This window comes from Podarcis melisellensis, assembly GCF_964234715.1.
Source record: "Podarcis melisellensis genome assembly, chromosome: 2".
Taxonomy (NCBI): Eukaryota; Metazoa; Chordata; class Lepidosauria; order Squamata; family Lacertidae; genus Podarcis; species Podarcis melisellensis.
This window is the reverse complement of record NC_138529.1, coordinates 48,735,000-48,757,859: the sequence shown is the minus strand read 5'-3', so window position 1 is coordinate 48,757,859 and position 22,860 is coordinate 48,735,000. Positions and strand designations below refer to the sequence as shown.

General features: G+C 40.9%; 1 protein-coding gene across 7 annotated transcripts in view; it reads left to right on the top strand.

Annotated features, from left to right (window-relative positions):
* Nucleotides 1–22,860, top strand: part of HTR4 (5-hydroxytryptamine receptor 4) — a 166,578-nt gene that overhangs the window by 105,397 nt on the left and 38,321 nt on the right. For 6 of the 7 annotated variants that reach the window (XM_081899186.1, XM_081899189.1, XM_081899187.1 and 3 more), the window contains exons 5-6: nucleotides 6,588–6,741; nucleotides 9,579–10,147. In XM_081899186.1, coding sequence (XP_081755312.1) covers nucleotides 6,588–6,741; nucleotides 9,579–10,147 — 723 coding nt within the window. Of the gene's footprint in view, nucleotides 1–6,587; nucleotides 6,742–9,578; nucleotides 10,148–12,042; nucleotides 12,456–22,860 lie in introns of those variants that run through there. The other variant, XM_081899191.1, reaches the window with a different exon arrangement.

Genomic DNA, 22,860 nt, shown 5'->3' with positions numbered 1-22,860 from the left:
CAGTCATGTCTGAAAAGGGGTTATGATTGCCAGGTTGGGTAGATTGAGGGAGATGGTAAAGTCCCTGGGGGGTAACAAGATACTGGACTAGATAGGCCTTTGGTCTGATCCGGCAGAGATGTTCTTATGTTCATACGGCTGATTGTGAGGATTGTGAGGATTGTGAACCAACTACTTTGGTTGTGAGGTTCAAAAGCATTCTGCATAAACTCAGTACTGTCTTTTCTAGGTCATACACACACCATGCAGTTAAAGCACTTTTATACCACTTTAATAGTGATGACTTCCTCCCAAGAATCCTGGAAACTGTAGTTTGTTGAGGGTGCTGACCTCACAGTACTACAATTTCCAGCACTCTTAAGCTATTGCTGTTCCCAGAGTTCTCCATGACTGTTAAGGTGGCATATGTGTGCTTTAGGTATATGGTGTGGGCATGACCCTAATTTATCAGGTGAGGAAATACCTTCATTAGTTTTGTAGCGTGCTATTGCCTTTTATATCTCAGATGCAGAGCTGGGGTATAATGATCTAGAGTACTTAGAACTGCAATCCGAGCTAGGTTTCACCTAGTTCTGAAGGGAGATGTTATTACGTATTCATTTAACTCAGTTTCACAGATGTCCACTTGCATCTTTTGCCTTCCCCTTGTCACATTAGGTACTGGGATCCTTTTATCTCTACTGTCTCTTGAATTAACCCTAAGATTGCCTGTCAAATTTGTACATAAACTTTTCATTTTCTACTTTCATATTTATCCCTATTTTTGCAACAATAAACTCTGACATTCTTAGGTTCTATCTTTTGGTGTGTTATTGGTATTGTTGTTAGATATATGGAAACATTGCATCAGGGCATTCCAGGCAATAGGGAGTCTCTGTGTGTTTTACATATTCCCATTTAGAGCAGACTTCCCTTCAACACACAGTGGGGATTACTCAAGATGCAGAGTTTGGAAAATGGGAGGTACTTGAATGCCTCCAAGTCTACAGACTGCCTTGATGCCACTGCTCATGTGCTTACTGATGCTGTGAAAACAGCAGAGAGAAAACTGCTCTGTCTTTGAGAGAATCCCCCACCGATTTCTATGAGTGCATAAATGGAAATATGGGAAGCACACAGAGACTCCCTGTTGCCTGGATTGGCCCGATGCAATGTGTCCACACAAAGAGGAGGGTCTGATGAGTCATCTGAAGAGCTATTTGCACATGAGTCTTATGTCTTGAATAGGGAATGATCAGGCCCAAAATATTCAGAAGTGACTCTAATGTTTGAGATAGTGAACTTAGAAAGACAGTGCATGTATTTCTTAGTAGTAGGCAACTTTCAAACTACCAATGAATGTAATTGCAAAACTGAGATTTCTTAACACTGTACAGTATAGCCTTTGCAACACCACAAGAATCATTCTTTTTTAAGGATTGGCTTTGCAGCTGTGTTAATCAGACCCTGCTTGCTGCTCCTCCTTCGATTCTGGGCAATCCTGCTAAAGCTCTGTGCAAATGAAAAAGAACCAAGAAGGCTTTTCAGAGGCTGGAATTAAAACAGATAAAATGTGACGAAGCTTCCTGTTAATGCTCAGTTCTCTACGCAGCCACAAATAAACTCAATTCCCCTTAAAACATGCCTGTTCAGAGGTAATGAAGGAGAACTGTTGAAGAAAAGGAAGCGAGAGCTTTTGAGGAAAGAAGTGGGATTGAGACCAAAGTGGCTAAATGTAACCTGTTCATGCAGATAATAAATGCAATATGATGCTTTAGAAGCCTTCCTCTGTAGTGCTCAAGACTACAATGCAAAATATCTTGGATTTATAGAAAGTAGACCTAATGCGTTGATTGCTGAGCTTGTGAACTGGAAAATAAAACCACACAAGAATAAACAACAGAACAGATGGCTGAGGCATAATCTGAGGCATGCAAGGCACGTTATGCATCTTTCTTTCTTTTTTTAAGTATTTGAAATGTGTGTTCCTTCCCTTTTCTATTTGCTACTATTGCCGCCACCTTCTCCAAAGTCTTCGTGGAACTCTTACTTTGTTTGTTTTCACTTGGCAGTATATTTATTTGTATTCCTCGTTAGACTAATTTAGCTCTGTTGAGCAGTTTCATCTGAAATAGATCTTGTTAGAAGAATGGGTGTGGGGCACTGTCTTTAGTTAATTAGGAGTATTAGTAGTTGCTTTTATTTGGGACATTGTTAAGAACATAATTGAGCAACCTGATTCCCAGATGCCTCCAGGGAGCCAACAAGCAGAGTTTGAGGGCAGGAGAACTCTTTTCCATTGTTGTGCCCCAGTAACTGGTATTCAGAGAGATGCTTTCTCTGATCCTGAAGATGGCATGTAGCTATCCAGCATGACTTGTAACTGTCTATAGCCTTTTCCTCCAAGAATTTGTCCAATCTCCTTTTTTGCTAGTATATGGGGAGACAGGAAACGTGGGTTTGATACGATACGATACGATATCTTTATTGTCATTGTCCCTTGCGGAACAATGAAATTGAAAAACTACATAAAACTACATAAAAACTACATAAAACTTCCACGAAACTACATAAAACTACATAAAAAACTACATAAAAACTACATAAAACATTCAAAAACCCCTAAAAACTCTAAAACCCCATTTTAAAATATACTATACTACAGAGATCCCTTATGCTGCGTTTAGAACCAGAATTGCATTAGCGTAGAAACTGTTTGCGTGTTGAGTTCTACAGTACCACCCCCCAAAAATTCACACATCACACGTTAATTTTTGTTTAAGGTTTTTGGCATAATTTTGGCTACAACTTTATTCAAATACAGCAAATGTGAGTGGTTGCTTAGGCATTGGTTATGACTATCTGTCCTTGCCCCCAAGGACAGAGCTGGTCCCTTCCGGACACCACCGGAAGCCAGCGTGGGAAACAAGTATTGGGGAGAAATGAGGCTGGGAATCAGTCCAACACCGCTCACCCTCATGTTCCGGTGGGGCTTGCACGGCCCAAGCCCGGCACCACGGACAAGGACGAAAGAATGGCAAGCCCCTGGATTCCTTTAACGGAATTCCCTTTCGCATCATTTGGAGGGATAGGCACCTTACCCCTCCAAGCACCAATTTAACCAATGCCTAACCGCCAACCTTACAAGTTGTGACGATTTGCTACGCAGTAGGCAAAAACCAAATGGCAACAGCCAATCAGCCAAATGGCAAAATTCCTACCAGGCCCCCACTCAAAGGCGAACGACCCCATGACAGGCATAGCAAGGTCAATTGAACCCAAGAACCACCCTATAAAAGGGAGGGGGGCGGGTGATCCGATGCAAAACGGCCAAGAGGATGTCCTTTCGTCTATCTCCTCTACTTATAGACTCTGACCCCTCCTCCGAATTGGCAACACTCAAAAATCCCCAGCAACCCATTCAACCCTTTACAGGCTTGGGTTCCCACCAAATTTGCCTAGTCATGATGGTGGTCTGTTCCCCAACCGCAACACGTGCTCTCTGCTAGTGAGAACACGCTTTTTCAGGCGGCTAGTCCTGGCCTTTATAACCTTTATGGCAGGGATAGCCATTGTGGTGTCCTCCAGATATTTTCAGACTACAGCTCCCATTATCCCTGACCATTGGCCATGCTGTGTGTTTAATAGGATAGCTGTTGGGTTTGTGGAAGCTCCCAGGCTAAAGGCAGGGCAGGTGAGGGTGTGGATGCTGTGAGATTTTGACCAGCTTCGGCCCATCTGAAGCTGATACAGGCTCGTCTTATCTTTAGCCCAAGCAGAGCTTCGTCACACAGCAGAAGGATAAGCAGGTAATGTGCCACATGCTGACTTTATTTACAAGCTATGCTGAGAGCATACAAACATGCATCCTGCCTCTGGAAGAGCAGAGAAGCAACTGTCTCTCTAACAAAGAAACTGAGAGAACACTGAAAAACAGGAAACCAGTGTACGCCACATCCAGTCTCCCATTCCCGTGGGAACCCAATAGTAACTTGGATTGTGGAATGCAAAACAATGTCTTGTGACATGCATTCGCTGCTCAGTGAGGAAGCAGAAACCAACATGTGTGTTCATGCATGCATGTTGAAGGCTGAGACAGACATGAAGGTACCATCTATCTCTGGTGATCTGATGGGGATGTAGTAAACCTGCTGCCTGGTAGGAGTGCATCCTACTTGCCTCTACTTGTATATCTGTAAATAAAGCAAGTGTTTTAAAGTGCCATAAATATTCAGTGCACTCCCCTACAGAGGAAGCTAAAATCTGGAATGTTCTGCCATTGGAATTTCTTGCTTCTTGTAAATGGGCAGCATGTGAGAATATAGAAGCATGTTTGATCCTTTGGGGTAAAATATATTTCTTGGAATCTTTCACTTTATTTATATTATTTATATATCTCCCTTTCCATATGGCATAAGGCAGTTTTACAAAATCAAATAAGGATATATAAAATTCATAAAATGGTGTAATTCTTAAAACAACAGCTTATCAACTTTCTTTAAAAAAAATCAATAGAGAGCAATTAGTAATAGCAGCAGTATGGTTCAATAACTTGTCTGAACATGATTTTTTAATGTGGACATTAATTTTTAACTTTCCCCAGGTATTTGCAGGGAATTTATTAAACCATTCCAGATAGAAATATAGGGAGCTCCTTGGTGCTCCAATTAGCTTGTGTAAACCTAATTCAGCCTGGGGCTATATTCAGTGCTGCAAGAGTTGACTTCTGCTTGTGCATCACACTTTCCTCTTATCCCCTAACCCTCTGGAGCAGATTTAAAGAGTGTATGATAGGGATGGAGAAATCCTATTGCAGTCCTTTCCATCCTGGTTCTGAATGTGGATGTCTTAAAGTATGCACAGTTATGCAGCAAATGACACACATAGATGCTGCCCCAAGCAGATTTGCAGTGTTAAAATTAGAAGAAGAAAAATAGAGTAAGCCTTCAGATCATCTCATAAGTACCATGGTCTAACCAGCTGTCAGAAAGGTTTAGTTCACAGATCTGTGGTCCACTATGGACTGGTTCAGTGGAACAGATTGGGGCCTCCCTCCCTCCCTCCCTCCCTCCCTCCCTCCCTCCTCTCTTCTCTCTGTGTGTGGGGGGGTGGCATTTATGGTAGTCTGCAATGAAATCTTCTGACATTCCTAGTGTGCATGGCAGAGGGTATTGCAAGGCAGGGGTGAGGAGGAGACCAGATTCTGTGGCTGGAAGTCTGTTCTTGATGTGTGCGAGTGTGCATGTTGTAGGTTTGTGAATAAGGATAGAATTGTGAATGAATGGAGACATACAAATATTGAAATTTAAGCAGCAAGAAGGTTCAAATCTCAAGATGTCCCTTTCATAGAATTAACTATTGCTTAATAGTTTGTTTAACCAAAAGTGATACTGTCAGCTGCAAATGATAGAAATTGATAAACCTGTGCAGCAGAACTGCCTGGCTGAACTGTGTCTCCTTCATTGTGGTTAATTGAATATCATCTGGAAATATTCCCATATCATTTTGCTACTTCTGATTCAATGTGTTAATTGCCAGGGGGATTTGCAGTCCTTTCATTTCTCTTTCTATATCTAATCATGTTCCTTTCCTCTCTTGATGCAGAGAGAAAACACACTATATTCTGCATAAATATTATCTGCAAAATGCCCATTTCCCGCTAGCACAGCAGCCAGCTTTATCCAGCACTCTCCAGTAGGGGTCTCTTCAGACGTGGGGAAAAATTAACTATTGGACAAAGTTAACTATTCTTATAAAGGGGAAATTCACCAATGAGCATTGGAAGAATGATTGAGAAACGGTTTTGGCAATAAGCAAAATTAAATGTTCCATAAAAATGTTCAACATTCTGTTAGAATATGTATGTGCGTTTGAACAAGTTAAAATAATCTATCATTTATAGATATTAGAAAAAGCTATTTTAAGATATTTCAAGATGGCATAGTATTCCTTGTGTTTTAAATGAAATAGCATAGAAATTATTGTAAAAATTGGTAAAAAGGTAAAAAAGAAAAGCGTTACTTTCTTCCCACTTAAAAGTTAGTTTGATACATTAAGGTTTTTGCTGGCTCCCTACTAAAAAGGCTACTCAGCTTTATCTGCTTTTCCTATCGATCCATAAATGCTAAGAAGCTGTGCTTATTGTTGGATATAGTCTACTAGTACGTGACCACCTGTGCAGACCTTTCAGCTCTAGCATAAATATCAGCAGGAGGGGAAATCTGTGTCAGATGCAAGGGTCATTAGAATCTTCCTCAGAATCTTGCTTTCCTGTTCTTCAGATAACGACAGCTGTTTTTCAGTTTACCAAATATTAACAGTTTTAATGCTAAGCAATCTTCTATACACAGGTTGGCTATATGTCAGCTTTAGCTTTTACATCAGTTTTATTGCACAGTGCAGTGTACACTGATGATACTGTATTAATAATAATACGAATAGCCAGGATTGTACAATTTCACATATTTCTGCACAGATGAGAGAAGCATTAGACTTGTCCCCTATTGCTGGAAGCCAATGCTTAAATTTCACAGATTTGAAAAGATGGGACTGGTTGAAGAATGTTTGGTTCCTTGTTTCCATTAATTCTTTTTTCTTTCGTCTTTCAGGTACTATGCTATCTGCTGCCAGCCGCTGGTTTATAGGAATAAGATGACACCAGTGCGCATTGCTGTAATGCTGGGTGGCTGCTGGGTAATCCCAATGTTTATTTCTTTTCTCCCTATAATGCAAGGATGGAATAGCATTGGCATCATGGACTTGGTGAGTAGACCCTAGTTGTCTGGTGCGAAGTTAAATTTTGTATGAGCAGGTCTTGGATTGACCAAATCCCTCATCTCTTTAAATAGCATGCAGTTTCACCCAAGAAGATTGAAAGAGAAGTTCAAAATTGCTTCCAGACCATTTATATTACCAAACCTAGGGTCAGAAAGGCAATTTCACTTCTGTCATAGTGTTGGCTGCTGTGCCTAGGAATTTATCACCTTCCCTTGGAAATCTGAACCCCACCTGCCACTTTATTTTACTGAAATGACTCTGACCTTTGTGCACACTCTAGAACTCATCACTATTCTTTTCCATTTGTGATTTCCATTTGTGATCTGAATATTTTATCATTCACGCGATTCACTTGTTCCACTCGTTGCTAAAGTTGACAGAGTTGGTTCTAGATAGCCTCCAAAAATATCCTGTGATTCTATGAAATATCATTACTGTGAATTTAAAGAGAATGAAGTCTTGCTCATGGAATCCTAGAAATGGAAGTTCCTGTAAAGTTGCAGTTCATTCAGAGTCCCTTGCACCGAGTCATTACAAAGTGATTGATGATCTGTAGTTCATTCACAACTTTTTAGGGCTGAAATAAATATTGCATGAATCTAGCATAGCAAAACCCTGATGGACCACTTTTGTTTGTTAGTTAGAAGTAGTTTTGAGAGCAAGCAATTGGAAGCAGCTAAGTGCTGTAGGGAGGGAATGCGTAACCCTTCTTCTGATCATCACTTTTCTATAGTGCAGCGGTTCTCAACCTGTGAGTCCCCAGATGCTGTTGGACTACAACTCCCATCATCCCTGAGCTCTGGTCTTGCTAGCTAGGGGTGATGGGAGTTGTAGTTCAACAATATCTGGGGACCCACAGGTTGAGAAAGGCTGCTATAGTGGCTCCCTCTGAATCACTTCTACATACATATGGTGCTATGTGGAATTCCAGGTGTGTGCTTGCAAAGGTAAACACCTGTCTCGAATTCATGAGGAAGAAGCATATCTGCAGGACAGTTACTTCAGAAAAGCAGTAGAAAGGCTAGTCAGCGCTTTCCCCTCCCTTTTATCTTCCAAATTTCTGCTTTTCAAAGTGGCATTTTAGTAAGAAAAGCAGCCACCCAGATCTTTATTTACACCCACATTTTGTTTAGTATTACCCTGATTTTCAAAAGATAGATTTAAGTCTACCCTAACAGATATATCTCCCTTATCTGGAAGCATAATCTGGAATCCTCTCATAACCTTGGATTATCTCAGCCCAGTGGGTCAGGTCCACAAAGGCAACTGGGAGAATTGGTCATGTTGCCAAAGTACATAATGTCTGGATTTAGAAGCTTTTTATTGGGCTGTGGGACATAAAGTTGGACATTCTGAACCATTAGGAAGAAGGTAAAGCAAATATTTAAATGTGTAGTGAGAGCAGCATTTTGCATGCTATGATTTAGGCCAAACAGTGGAAGGGACCCTGACTAGATGATCCCTGGGGTCCCTCCCAACACTACAATTCCATGAAAGTCCTTGAAGGAGACATTAATGATTACACGCTCACTCTGAATATCTGCTGTGGTCTGACAGGGATGCTGAGTGACTGACAGATCACAGTGACATCCATGATACCTTCAGAACTCATTGGCTAACATGTTGTGAAAGAACCTTTTCTACTATCTATTTTCCCCTCCCTTCCATTGACTTCCTTCCAGTGAATGTTGTTTTTACTTCTGTGCATTGACAACATGCCACCTTTCATAATAACAGTTCTTTAAATTGATCCTTCTTACCATCTAGTAAGCTTGCTGTCAGCCTAGCATGAGGGACAGTTGGCAACTCTTTCCATGAGACTCAGACCTGATACTTTCTGAAAACTGCTTTCAGTTCATGCTCCATTTAATTTACAACCATGAACTACTACAACTGTCAAGAAAGAGATGGGGTTTTTCATCACCCTGCCTTTCACAATCAGTACTAGCAGGGAATGATGGGCAGGCAGAGGAATGTTCTATGCAGTCAAGCAGTCACAATCATTGCAAAAGGCTTGGTGCCACATTTCTGTAAGATTCCACTGATGGAATTATTTTCTTTAGCAGCCTATCAGTAATTAACATTCCTTCGTTCCTCTACTATGCTTCTATACACACATGTGCAATATAGTATCTGCAGTATGGGCATTGGTTCAGCAATAACAAGAAGATTTGGGCATTGTGTAATCGTCCGTCCCAAAAAAGGTTCCATTACATTTTGAATTGCGACTCATCCTGATATTTAAATGTCAGAGAATAAACATTTTCTTCACTGTATGATAAACATAAAACATTCAAGGAAGATAATAGAAATGGAGAAAAAATATTCAATAGGTCAATTCATAACTATATTTATTAATTTTATTTCCCAATATTTATTTACCATTTGATTGATAGAAGTGGTTTACAAACAGATTAAAGAAATAAAATGATCAGTAAAAAAAAGTTTAAAACAAGTACTTTAAACATTCAAAAATATTTAAAATCAATTATTAAAACACACGCCTACATTTTACATGTCTGGCTAGGCTTGCCTAAACAAAAATGTTTTTAGCAGGTACTGAAATGGGTACAGTTAGGGTGCCTGCCTGGTGTCAATAGGCAGGGAGTTCCGAAATGTGGGTTCTGCCGGTTATACAAAAGACGCGGAATAACTGGGAAATGATAAATGGTACAAGGGTTGGTGGGGAAAGTTCCAGATTCTCAGCAGTGTTGTTTTTCATTCCACACATGGGCAAATGAAGCAAAGAGAAGACAATTAATGATCAGAGAAGCTATAATATGTCCTTGTCTTTCTTTGCTTTTTTTGTTCATCTCCCTCAGGTAGAGAAAAAGCAATTCAACAGTATGTCCAACTCAACTTACTGCATATTTATGGTCAACAAGCCCTATGCTATCACCTGCTCTGTGGTTGCCTTCTACATTCCGTTTCTGCTAATGGTGCTAGCCTACTACCGGATATACATTACAGCCAGGGAGCATGCTCATCAGATACAGAGTCTTCAGCGTGCAGGGGCCCCAACAGATGGGAGGCCACACCACCCTGACCAGCACAGCACTCACCGTATGAAGACTGAAACTAAAGCAGCCAAGACCCTCTGTATAATCATGGGGTGTTTCTGCTTATGCTGGGCACCATTCTTCATCACAAATGTAATAGACCCTTTCATAGATTACGCAGTTCCTGCAAAGATATGGACTGCTTTTTTGTGGCTGGGATACATCAATTCAGGATTGAATCCCTTCCTTTATGCATTCTTGAACAAGTCTTTCAGACGTGCCTTCCTCATCATCCTGTGTTGTGGTGATGAACGATACCGAAGGCCTTCCATCTTAGGGCAAACAGTCCCTTGTTCCACTACTACTATAAATGGATCTACACATGTGCTAAGGTGAGTGGTTGTTCAAAACTGGGTTGAGAAAAAAGCAAGGGTAATTCTGTTTTCATCCACTATACGGGGAACGGGGATGGAATTTTTTGTACTGAAGTAGCCAGGGCTATGGCCTGATTTAGAAGAGCTAGCATGTGCACATTTCAGTGGGTTAGCCATGGGCCTCCCCTCACTCAAATCTTCCTTGCTGCTCTCAGTATGGCAACAGGTATGAAAGAGGTATCCTGCAAAAGGGATCTATAAATGGAGCTTCATGGTGGAGCACAAGAGGAAAGGGAGAACATATGAGCGCAGAGGAGTATTATGAAAAGAGAAGGTGTCAAGGGAAAGGAATGTCTCCACAGATACCAGAGATATCTCATCTAGTAGCATGGTTCACCTGGATGTACTTGACAAATGTGCATTTTGTTAATACTAAAGTTGATTGTCCTGCCAAGATTAAATTCCTTGCAAATTCCTTTGGCACCTATCAGAGACATGGTGCAGTGCCACTGTCTAGTCTCAGCACGGGCTAATATGTATGTCACACTGGGATTCCAAAGGAATCAATCAAAATGTTTTGATCCTAAGGAATTATTTTACAGATATCAATTTAAATCATTTACTTTGTAAGCACCAAGTCAGTAATTTTTCTGGCTGAAGTGTTACTATAGGATGCATAACAATGTTTTTGTGGAGACAATGAGTAAGACGTGGTCTATTATTAACAGGCTTTTTATTTAAAGCTCACATCAAGTTGAACAGGTATTGAACAATACTGAAAGTTTTACTAGTTATTATTTATTTGTTACTGGTCTCTGTCTATCTCGAGAGACAATAGAGTGCACCATCAGGGGTGAAGTCAAACTGCTGGAGAATCACAGCACCTGCTGTGGCTGCAGGGACTGGTAATAACTGCTGCCTCCCACATTGATTTTGCTGTGTTAGCAACAGCGAAGGAGCCTCTCGAGGGCACAAGCCTGGGCAGTGTAAATTCAGGTCCTGTACTGCCCAGATGACAAGATCCCCCCTCTTGGTCTTGCTGATGTGGTCCAAAGGAAAGCAGAACAATACGTTTGGCAGCAGGAGTTGCTAGAAGGAGGCATACAAGATGCCATCCAACCATCTTACAAATTCCACTCTGGATTTCTGTAGGGTTTACTCCTTAGCCTTTGATTCTCCCAAATATATTCTGCAAGGCAGTGGAGGTTTAGGGTCAGAGTTTTCCTTTTTCTATATGGGCTAACTTCCCAGGTTGATGAGCCCCACCTGCCCCTCACTTCCCTCTACAGCCATGCAGAAACCACCTTCAGCTGTTGGACCCATTATTGCTCTTATCCACTTAATCCACCAGAGCCTGTCTTTGCATGCAAGGAAAGTCCCTAACTCATTGAGAGTTTGAGACCCATTGGCTACCGTCACATGTATAGCCCACCTTTTCTACATCCATTGTTAAACATGGCTCAGTGACCATAAGAAGCAACACATCACCTAAAAATCCAGTACAGTTTCCCAGAAGAAACAGTAAAAAACAGATCAATCAGATGCTGAGAAGAACCAAAGAGTTTTTACCATGTATAAAATATATGTTAGTAGGCATCAGTCTTATGTCCAGGATATGGGATCCAGAAACATCCAAACAGAAAATCAGTTCAAGTAAAAATCAAAGAAAATTAACTCAGTTCCATGACTCAGTGCTCTAAGTCTAGTCTTTTCTAAATTAGTTAATTTGTATAAGTTAATTTGTTTTTAAGGGGAGAGGGACAGGGCTGCCCTGGGAGTGGGTCCTAGCCAACGGAATGGCTGGGGCAGCTTCCATGGGGGGGGATGCATTGGGACACCTGATCTCAGTGATCACGGGCATGGGGATTTCTTATTGTTGCTGAGATAGCAAAAGGATTTTTCCTGGTTTGTAGGGTTACCTACAGATTGTCAACCTTCCGGCAAATACAGTGGTACCTCGGGTTAAGAACTTAATTCATTCTGGAGGTCTGTTCTTAACCTGAAACTGTTCTTAACCTGAAGCACCACTTTAGCTAATGGGGCCTCCTGCTGCTGCTGTGCCACTGGAGCACGATTTCTGTTCTCATCCTGAAGCAAAGTTTTTAACCTGAGGTACTATTTCTGGGTTAGCGGAGTCTGTAACCTGAAGCGTATGTAACCTGAAGCATATGTAACCCGAGGTATCACTGTATTTGAGCTCGTGACCTTAAATTTTTTACTTAGCATTAGTTGCTATGATGACTGAGGCATAAAACTTTCAAAGGAACAGAGGAGATTGTGTTTCTTCGGCCTGTTTATATAAAATTGGGAAATGCTGAGGCACTAAGATTAAACTCCACTGAACAGCGGAAAAGCTTGCTTCATCATGCAGGCTTCCATCCATCCTCCTCCTCCCAGCTGGAGATTCTTTAACGATCGAACATAGCTGCTCAGGAATGCCTGCTGTGCACACTGCTTCATCAGAGAGCAATTATGTTTTGGTTTTCTCAGCTTCCTGAACTGATGAAGAAGGTGTTTGTTAGGTCCCTATGTGGTTGTAAATTTTTCTTGGGATTTGATAATAGAGACTGGTCTAATGGTGATCTGTGGTCCACTCTGCTTACCTAAAACTGTGGGGGCGGGGTTAGAGCTGGGGCAAGTGGGGGCGGGGAGTTAAATTGCAGAATACATTTTTTATTTTTATTTTTTAAAAAAGTGTCATTGGAATAAGACAAGAAGCAAGTCTTGGAGCAAAAGCATGGATCCCCCTTTCCTCGAGGGCTCATCATAATGTGTCCAAACTGTGTGTTGAAGTTTAAAATTGCATGTGTTATGACTTCCAGTGCTTGTGGCCACCTGGAAGTCAAGCTGATGAGTCACAAGTGGGGGAGAGACACCATTAAGGAATTGGCAAAAATGTAAAGGTGTCTCCAGCTATGCTGATCTCTGTGTCAAAAAAAACGCAGGGTATTGTTTGGAGACACTTTCATGCTCTCAGGGCTCATGAAAGACTTTCCAAAGAAGCAAAACCAAGTCTTTTTATCCGGGGGTCAAATGTAGTCAGTGACTGCCTATGCCTTTTTGTGTCTGACGAAAAAAACTCGGCCACCAATCAGCTATATAAGATGAGTTTGTTGGATCAGGCCAATGACCTGTCCAGGCCAGTGTATTGTTCTCACGGTGGCCAATCAGATACCTTGGGGGGGACCTGCAAGCGGGATCCAAGCACAGGAGCACTCTCCCCTGCTGCAGTTTCCAGCAACTGGTATTCGAAAGCATTAATGCCTCCGACCGTGAAATATAGATTTATTTCAGTAAGCAGGAATTTATTCTTTGATATCTGCTGTTTTCAAAACAAATTTCATCCACAGCTACAGAAGAGGATTTGCAGTGAGAAGAATGATACATCTGTGCAAACTGGGAAATCTGTGCAGCCATTATGAATTTATTATATATAAATATTTGGACACTTAAATCATAAGCAGCACCATGCTGAAGGGCATGATTGAATGCATTCCATACTGTACAGAATTTAAGTACCCATCTTAGTTTAGATTGATTCCTGTATTTTACAATTACTAATGATAGGTTTAGGTTTCAGTTCCTTCCAGCTCTAAGCAGCAGGTTTGTGAAGCAATGAGTGTAATGAAACATGAGTTTTCGTCGCACTCAAGTCAAGATGCATCAATTTAAACACACCATTTCTTTTATCTGAACAACAAGAAAGCTTTTGATACAGACTTTTACTAAATTTTGCAGGATTTCTTTCTCTAGGAACAACAACAAGAAACCAAGCTGAAATAGTTAAATATAAGAATTATAATGCTATCTAGTATATGTATACTTGCACGACAAATGACTCTACAGGTGCTGGCAAACGTCTTTAGCTTCAGTCTCAGAAGTCATAAAATCTTGATTCAAAGGGAGGAATGCAAGCTCCTGAATTCTTTTGCTTAGATTCAATTCCAGTCTGGAGAATTGCAAGCATCCACTCACCCCTAAACCCACAAAAGAGAAACTGCCAGTTGTCAAGAGTAACTTCTTCTAGCTGTGCAAAATTATCAAAAGCAAGATTCCTACAATCTGATGAGACAGGGAGATCTTTGCTGCTCCTTCCTTGTGAGTAGAGCACATAATGCCAGTGAATTTTTCCTACAAACTGGAAGGACAATGGAATTCCATATGTAGCTGGACCTATTCTGTAGTGTGAAAATGGATTAATAATGCATGGAACACCTTGTCTGAAGGTTCAATTACGCCAGGTATGGGGAACCTAGAACACTTCAGGTGTTACTGGATTACAGCTCTCATTGTACTTGACCATTAGTCCTTGATGAGTGGGACTGATGGGAGTTGTAGTCCAACAATACATGGAGGGCCATAGGTTCCTCACAGTCCAATAGTGCCTGATTATTTGCAAATGTTGGCAAATTTCTCCAGTGCTGAGAGGCTTATTGCCTCTGAACCTGGAGGTTTAATCAAGCCAACATGTCTTACATTTGTTAAGACCTACCCATTGTATCTCTCTTAAAAGCCACCTTTTCAATGTTTCAATGCTAGTTACTTTATTCCACATGCAATTGGCACAAAAAACAACTTTCAAATCTGCACTATGTTAGAATATTATCAGGAATATGCTGGGTTTGTGTGTGTTGAGGGCAAGAATGTCAGTCTCTTATGGCCCCTGGCAGGTGATGCTAAGTCCAGGGTCTCCACAGAGGAAAAAGATGCTACAGGGATTGGAATCAGGGATTGACTGATAGCAAACATGCCAACCCAGAGAAGCAATAGAAAGTACCTAGTAACCATAGCCATTTACTATGACACGGAATTCTTAAAATCTTGTGTTTATATGAAGATGTGCTTTCTTTTCTCTCTCCTGCTGGCTGATTTAATGTGATCAGAGCTAAGAAAGCCCTTGCTAAGTTTTATTGCAGGGTACCTTAACCCACTCAGTGCAAAACTCAGCCTGAAGCAAAGCATTAAATGTAGCAACGTAAAGCAGCATCACAAAACAAACTAGGGGAATAGACAAGCGTTGCTGTGAGGGGTGTGTGACAAAACAAGACCACTTGGTGTCAATCTGGTGCCCCACTGTTTTTAAAGTGACCTTTAAAAAGCTCTATGTGAGTCAGAGCCATAATTTTCTTGACTGCTATGATTTTAGGTTCCTTTGTATTAGCTTTGCCTCCTACGTAAATGGCAGAAAGTAGCTTGGCCTTCAAAATACATTTTATGATAGCATCCTATAATGAAACAGATTTCAGACCAATATTATTTCCTGCTGCCTGTCTCTCACTTTGGGTAATTCTGCTAAAATCCTGTTTTCCTCCATATTTCCTTCTTTGAAGTCAATGCCAAGGTTTAAACATTCATGACAAAGCAGGGTTTACCTGCAGAAAAATATTGAGGTAATTAAGAGAAAAAACGTGGGATGCGGGTGGCGCTGTGGGTAAAACCTCAGTGCCTAGGACTTGCCGATCGTAAGGTCGGCAGTTCAAATCCCTGCGGTGGGGTGAGGTCCCGTCGTTCGGTCCCAGCTCCTGCCCACCTAGCAGTTTGAAAGCATCCCTAAGTGCAAGTAGATAAATAGGTACCGCTTTATAGCGGGAAGGTAAACGGTGTTTCCATGTGCTGCGCTGGTGTTGGCTCGCCAGCTGCAGCTTCGTCACGCTGGCCACGTGACCCGGAAGTGTCTTCGGACAGCGCTGGCTCCCGGCCTCTTAAGCGAGATGTGCGCGCAACCCTAGAGTCGGACACGACTGGCCCGTACGGGCAGGGGTACCTTTACCTTTACCGTGTGCAACAGACAAGCATTTCTTGTTTTCACTTTGTAAATTCTCACCAATACAGTTTTCACCATCAAATCAGACAAAGTAAAAACATGAGGCTGAGATGTATATTGATATCCTTATAATTTTTTGTTGTGATTTTATACATCTATTACTGATGCCATTTGATGACATGGGGCAATCAGCTCTAAAATATGTCCTATTGTTGCTCTCTGATGTAATTGACTAGCTTCTTTCAAGGACTACAGTTCAGCAGAAATACCTTGTTCTCTTCATATGGCTTTCCTTTAATCTTCTCTCCAGTTTTTACATTTCTCCCCCCACCCCCCACATTAAGCTGAGCCCTGGAGAAGAAAGTCTCCAGAGACAGAATAAAATCATTCATTATATTTTCAGGAAAATTTTTCCTAACCATCAAAAAATAATTGAGCACTGTACAGGAGGAAGGGAGCTTATCAGTTCAGCTAAGGATACCTTGCACTCACCCTAAATTGTCTTTTCTAGCACTGGACAGTATTTCAAAGGCGGCTCTTTCATTTTCCATTTCCTTGGATTTCCAATTTGCTGACCCTCAAAGCTGCCACACTAGTCATTTATCACAAACTTTCAATGTGTTTGTAGCTATTAAGGAAGGTAGATATATTTCTCAAATGATGTTACTCTGTTGTTCGCAGCCTGCATCTTGCTTAACTTATGTGTCTCCCAGAATGCCAGTGATAGTGGAAGTGTGTTCTTGGTTTACATAGCTAGAAAGGGCAGCTGATGGGTGGATTGTCAAGGTGAACAAACTAAACCTGCTTGTTCAGGGAAGTTTTTAATGTGTGACATCTTAGTGTATTTTTGGTCTTTGTGGAAGCCGCCCAGAGTGGCTGGGGAAACCCAGCCGGATGGGCAGGGTACAAAATTATTATTATTATTATTATTATTATTATTATTATTATTATTATTATTAAACCTGGACAGAGCCCAGTGGATAACCATGGGACATACAGCTACTTCCTTTCTGAGTAAAGAGACTGGGTACAATGGACTTGGGACCTGCACTTGTTGTGTAAGCCTTTCTGTTGTTCTCCTTCACAAACAAATCTGGGAGTAAGCAATTAATTATATAGCAGATAAAATAGCCGAAAACAGTTTCTGTAACAATGCTACACTGTTTATGCCAAAAAGCCAATGCCAACATTTTTAATGAAGCATTTTTAATGAGGGAAGTTCTTCCTCTCATGCAGAGCTATTTAGTGCACAATGTTGTGGTATCTCAGAAATAAAAGTGAAGGCTAGTTGAAACATCACACCATGTACACAGGTACACAGATTCTGTGCAGTGATATACTAAGCAAATCACCACCACCACCTCCCATATGAACTTGCCTTGGCCTCTAAAATGTGCGTTTGGAAGCTCTCCTTTAGATGCTATTCTTCGTGGTGGTTGAAGACCACAGATAATACTTTTTCAGTGATGATTCCACATTTCTGGAATTTCCTTCCCAGTTGGCTTTGCAAGGAACCAACATTCAGGCTTGATATTAATAAATTTTCATTTTGTTTTCACTTATGACTGGAGCGATCTGTAATTTAGCTGCTACTTTTTGTGATCTATTTGTTCTTAACTACTTTGGGATTGTTCCAGTTGCAGATGTCTATGGATTTATTAATGCACTTTTGATAGTTCATAATAGAAAAGCTGGATATAAATATTTTAAATATGTAAAAAAACAACAAAAAGCATAACATTTGAATCCTGCTTTCCACAGGGCTGTAGTGACTTCTTAGTGTTGCCAGAGTGGGTATGGTGGTCTACATACATGCATCCCAGCATAGAGAAAGGAGTTATCTCTAGCTTCCAATGCCTTAAGTTACAAGCTTCAGTTTTCATCAAACTATAATGCATACAGTTTAGGAGTGACAGGAAAATGATGCAACTGGCTTCCATCTTTGCGAGGAATCAAAGGTCATGGGTATGTTTCTTTTCGTATATCCTAATGGTGAACATCTCTGTATAATAGAAAACAGCTTGCCTAATTTCCTCAGCTTGGACATAGAAGAGTTTCTTTAGAGGATTGAAAACATTAGAAGTTTCAAGTTCTTAATTAAATTTATATATTTTGCTTAGATGTAACATTCATATATTTGTCAAAGCAGTGGCATTTGCATTCATTTGCTACATTTATTGTAGAACCTTTTTTCTCAACTCTTCTTCATAACCTTGCCTGCAAATATCATTATGCGTTGCTTTTTTGTGTATGCTTTTTATTACTCTCCCTCTCTCTGAAGAGCTTTTAAATTGATACTTTGATGGGGAAGACTTCATTACATTTAACAGAATGTCGTTCTTAAAAGAATCCTGAGTAGCCTGTAGCTATATTAGTCCTGTTGAATTTTGCTCTCCACCTAAGTAAAAAAACAAACTCTAGGCTGGTAGCTCTCAAACTTCTTTTTTTGTAGACCATTTGGTAGACCAGTTAATAAAGGTTTGTTTGTTTACATATCAAAGCACATACATAACTCATATTTTTAATTCTTAATTAGTATCATCACCCAAACAGTACCACATTATGAAAATTGTGGGCTTTAAATCACATCCTTTAAGTGGTAAAGTCAGTGCATTTTTTCCTGGAAGTACCCAACGGTACCACCACCTTTTTGCAAGGAAGGGGGAGCTCTTGGACCCTGTTAGAGCATCACACCTTTCCCCCCAAGCTCGGGAAGTATTTGCCCAGCTTAGGGAAGGAGGAGCACTGCTGACAGGAGCTTGGAGCCCTGCTGCCTTCTTCCCAAAGCTGGGCACAGGAGGCCTCTTCACCTGGCCGGCAAAGCCATAGTAGGTGGGTGAGTGAGGGAGCATTGAGCAGCCAACTGGCCCTCCCCATCCAGCCCTGGCATTAGGCCACTCCCCTCTCCCCATATAGCAACTAATAAAAAAGCTAAGCACATATACACACTCTGCACGCCCCCATGTTATATTCATAGAATCATAGAATCATAGAGTTGGAAGAGACCACAAGGGCCATCGAGTCCAACCCCCTGCCAAGCAGGAAACACCATCAGAGCACTCCTGACATATGGTTGTCAAGCCTCTGCTTAAAGACCTCCAAAGAAGGAGACTCCACCACACTCCTTGGCAGCAAATTCCACTGTTGAACAGCTCTTACTGTCAGGAAGTTCTTCCTAATGTTTAGGTGGAATCTTCTTTCTTGTAGTTTGGATCCATTGCTCCATGTCCACTTCTCTGGAGCAGCAGAAAACAACCTTTCTCCCTCCTCTATGTGACATCCTTTTATACATTTGAACATGGCTATCATATCACGCCTTGGCCTCCTCTTCTCCAGGCTAAACATGCCCAGCTCCCTTAGCCGTTCCTCATAAGGCATCGTTTCCAGGCCTTTGACCATTTTGGTTGCCCTCCTCTGGACACTAAAATGTGTAAAATACATATGATGTTGGTTGTTAAGCCAACTCAGCCAGATGTGGAACCGGCTAGGGTCCTTGGGTAGTAGGCTATGGTGGAGATGGTGGGGGTCTCAGGTGTACTGCCAGGGGTATGGTGGATGTTGACTCCAAATAACCTGCCCAGGGGCAATTGATGAGGAACTTACACACATCACTCTTGATAATCAGGAGGTCCATTCCCACTTAATAAAGTCCAAGGCGAGCCTGTCCCCCTGGAGCGGCAAGTCATGTCCAGTTTGTTCACCTTCATGGGTTAGGCCTTGCTTCTTGGGGGAGGGGTCACTGCAAGTGGGTCCGCAATGACTCTGCCTTACATATAATAGTCATTTGGTTTATAGATAGTACTAGAGGTTGGAGGAAAGCCTTTGGTATTTTCCTATTTCTGAGTTCTCCGCCCAGAACTGTGGAAAACATGTTCTTTCACTGTTGACAGAAGTGGGTCCTGGTCTTTAGTGAAGTCAGTGTCTTAAATTTACTGCAGAATAAGAAGAAGAAAAAGGTAAAACTGGCATTGAAAGAAACCCTCTTTTGTTCAGCTACAGATAACTGGAATTAATTGCTGGCAGGGGGGAATGCTCACAGTTTGACCCTGATTTGTACCTTAACAGGAAAAGGAGCTAGACATAAAGACATTAATCTTTGTGCCACAGATATGTTGTGTGTGGATTTAAGCTAAAACTCCGGTACACAGCAAACATATACATACAATGCATGCCATCCTAATATTTTTTACACAGCCAAAAGCTCACAAGCAATAGCTAGAATATGTATTAAGTAAATCAATACATGAAACAGTATGTGTTGTCTTTTTCCAGTCCATATTTTCATTGCAACTATTTGGTAACAAAGTACCTAACTTATGTTTCCAAAATACTTCTCTAATTTTTAGCTGTTTATACAATTCTTCCCCTGAGGTTTGTACTCATTCTACACAGCAAAATTGTGGGGATTCCTTGTCATGCTTACATGCAAGAAAGGAATTTTACTAATACAGCTGTGATTTATTTGTTCTTATGTGACGCTCATGTTCACAAATATGTGTTTTAATTTTTCTTGTAGTCAATACCGACATAAAATATTGGGCAATGGCAGCACACTAAACACAGGAAATAACACATGAAGGAATAATCTTTCCCCTGGGGAGAGATGCATGGCAATCTGAACCCAACATTTGGTTAGTAGCATGCAACAAACTATTTTCATCAGGGCAAATGCTGCCATGGGCAGACAAACTTGCATGCTGAGTGCTGATTGTCCCATTCAAGGCAGAAGAAATGCCTTTGCTTCAACCAAAATTCAGCTTCCATGTTGACTTTCCACTGTGGGAACTGAAAGTAATTTCATGGCCCTTTTGCTGAAAAAGCAAGAACTTCAAAAGAGAGGCTGAGGTGGAGGCAGGTGATGAAAGAGGCTAAAAGCGGTATGGGTAGTATCTACAGATTAATGGAAACATATTGTACAGATATCTCTCAGCAAATGCTGTTATGATAAAGGGAAGGAAGAATTCACTTTTCGCAGCACCACAAGCTACCTGCTTTCTTAATTATCCATCTTAATTTCAAAATGAATCGGTATAAAGGCCCACTTACTTAGAATTTAACCTTCATTAACTTCTACTTTGAAAATGCATTTTAAAATCCCAGAACTGAACTTCAGAGATAATTAAACAAGACATCATAAGAAATGAAAAGAAAGCTGGAATTTCTTTAATGAGCTGTCTTGCACTTTTGCTTTTGTTTTGACAAGGTGTTTTGCCAGTATTGGTTGGCATCTCCAGGATGCTGGGCATCTTGCTGTATTTTGTGCCTTGGCTTCACAGCTGTCTGCAACTCCAACCAGTCATAGACGGTACCTAGGGCCAGGAGAAATCCTCCATTTCTGAGCCAAAATGAAGTTATCTTTTTCAAATTCACATTCCAAATTTTATGATGCAATTCCCCAACCAAAACATGTGTATATTAGGGCAAAGTATGTATGTAAATACATATGTTAGTGAAAATAACATACAGAAATGCATAGTATTGTGAAAACTGCAAAAATATATATTGGAGGAAATATGTACTAAATCCTGGTGAAATTTTAAAGGACTTTTTTTTAAAAAATTGCAAAGTTGATTGATGATTTTTTTAAAAAAAATAGAAACTCAAAATACTGTGATACACTAAGCTTTTGTGGAACCATGCCTGGATGCATAAAGTGTCCTTATTTGTAAGATATGTACATTGGTACATGAGGGGGAGAGATGGCAACCTGTAGTTTATGGTGAAGGAAACATGGTTTGGGTTTGTGGCCACTCCAGACTCCTGGTTAAGGCTCACATGATTGGATTTTCTTCCATTAAAAATAAACACCCATGCTTGTATAAAGTGTGCTGGAAATATCAGGCTAGAACTCCTGTCCTTGCAAGGTAGTCAGCTATGCGCTGGTCTGGAAGAATGTTCAGTGGTGTGAGCAACCAACTGCTATCTGAAGTTGAGAAACAGCTATACCATTTCTGGTATTTAAGACCTAGTCCAGAATATCTTTGGAATGGAACATTGACAGAAAAACATTACTCAATGAGCTTGAACTGACCATTTATTTGTTTCGGTGCGGCAATCCATTTACAATAGTTCACTATTGCTTTGCCTTTGACAGATTAACAGTTAGAATACAGAGACGCCTTAAGAGCATTGTCAACACTCCTACAAAGAGTGTTTGTGCATTTTCAAAAGCTGTAAAGCTTAAAGTCCAGGCAGCTCTAAAGGTATAAACATCTAATATGTCACTCCTCTCTTGCTGAAATATATGTGAACTGCCTGCTGTAGAGGTAATTTTATCATCATTGCTCCTACCCACCATCCTGAGGTTTCTCAAGCAGCAGGTGTCCTTGTCAGGGAAGTGAACCCTGAGTGGTTCCCCCCCCCAACCACTAGGAGGGGAAAAATGTAAATAGAGGCAGATGAGAAAGCACACAGCAGGACATAAAAGGCTAGTGGAGAACCTGTCTGACTGCCTTAGCAATGATCTCTGTCTCTTTCCCGTTCATGTTTGCTGTTGTTTTCAATATCTGGCCCTCTTTCTTAGTATTTTCAGAAATGCCCTCACTGTCAAGCATTGTGTTAGTCTTCCAAACCCTTCTGCTTTACATTTAAAGATCAGGCATCTTGGATATCTAATCCAGCATGAATGTTACAGATACAACAGTCAAGCATGCTATTGTGGCTGCTGGATCGATAGGAGACATGAAGCCTGAATTCTCATTATATAAGCACCATCAAGCCGCATCGCATTGATGACAGATCATTAACCCAAATGGTATGTGCTGCTGTTTTAAGTCCTGCCATTACAGGGCAAAGACCAGTAGCGTCTGCAGGAATCAGTGTCTAGGTGCAGAATCAAAGCAGGAAAAATTGACTGAGTTGTTTAATTGCACTAAAGCTGAATACCTTCAATGTCTAAAATACATCCAGTTTCTCTTTAATTATTTGTTGAGTATAAAAGACTGTTGCAATTACTGAGGCAAAAAAT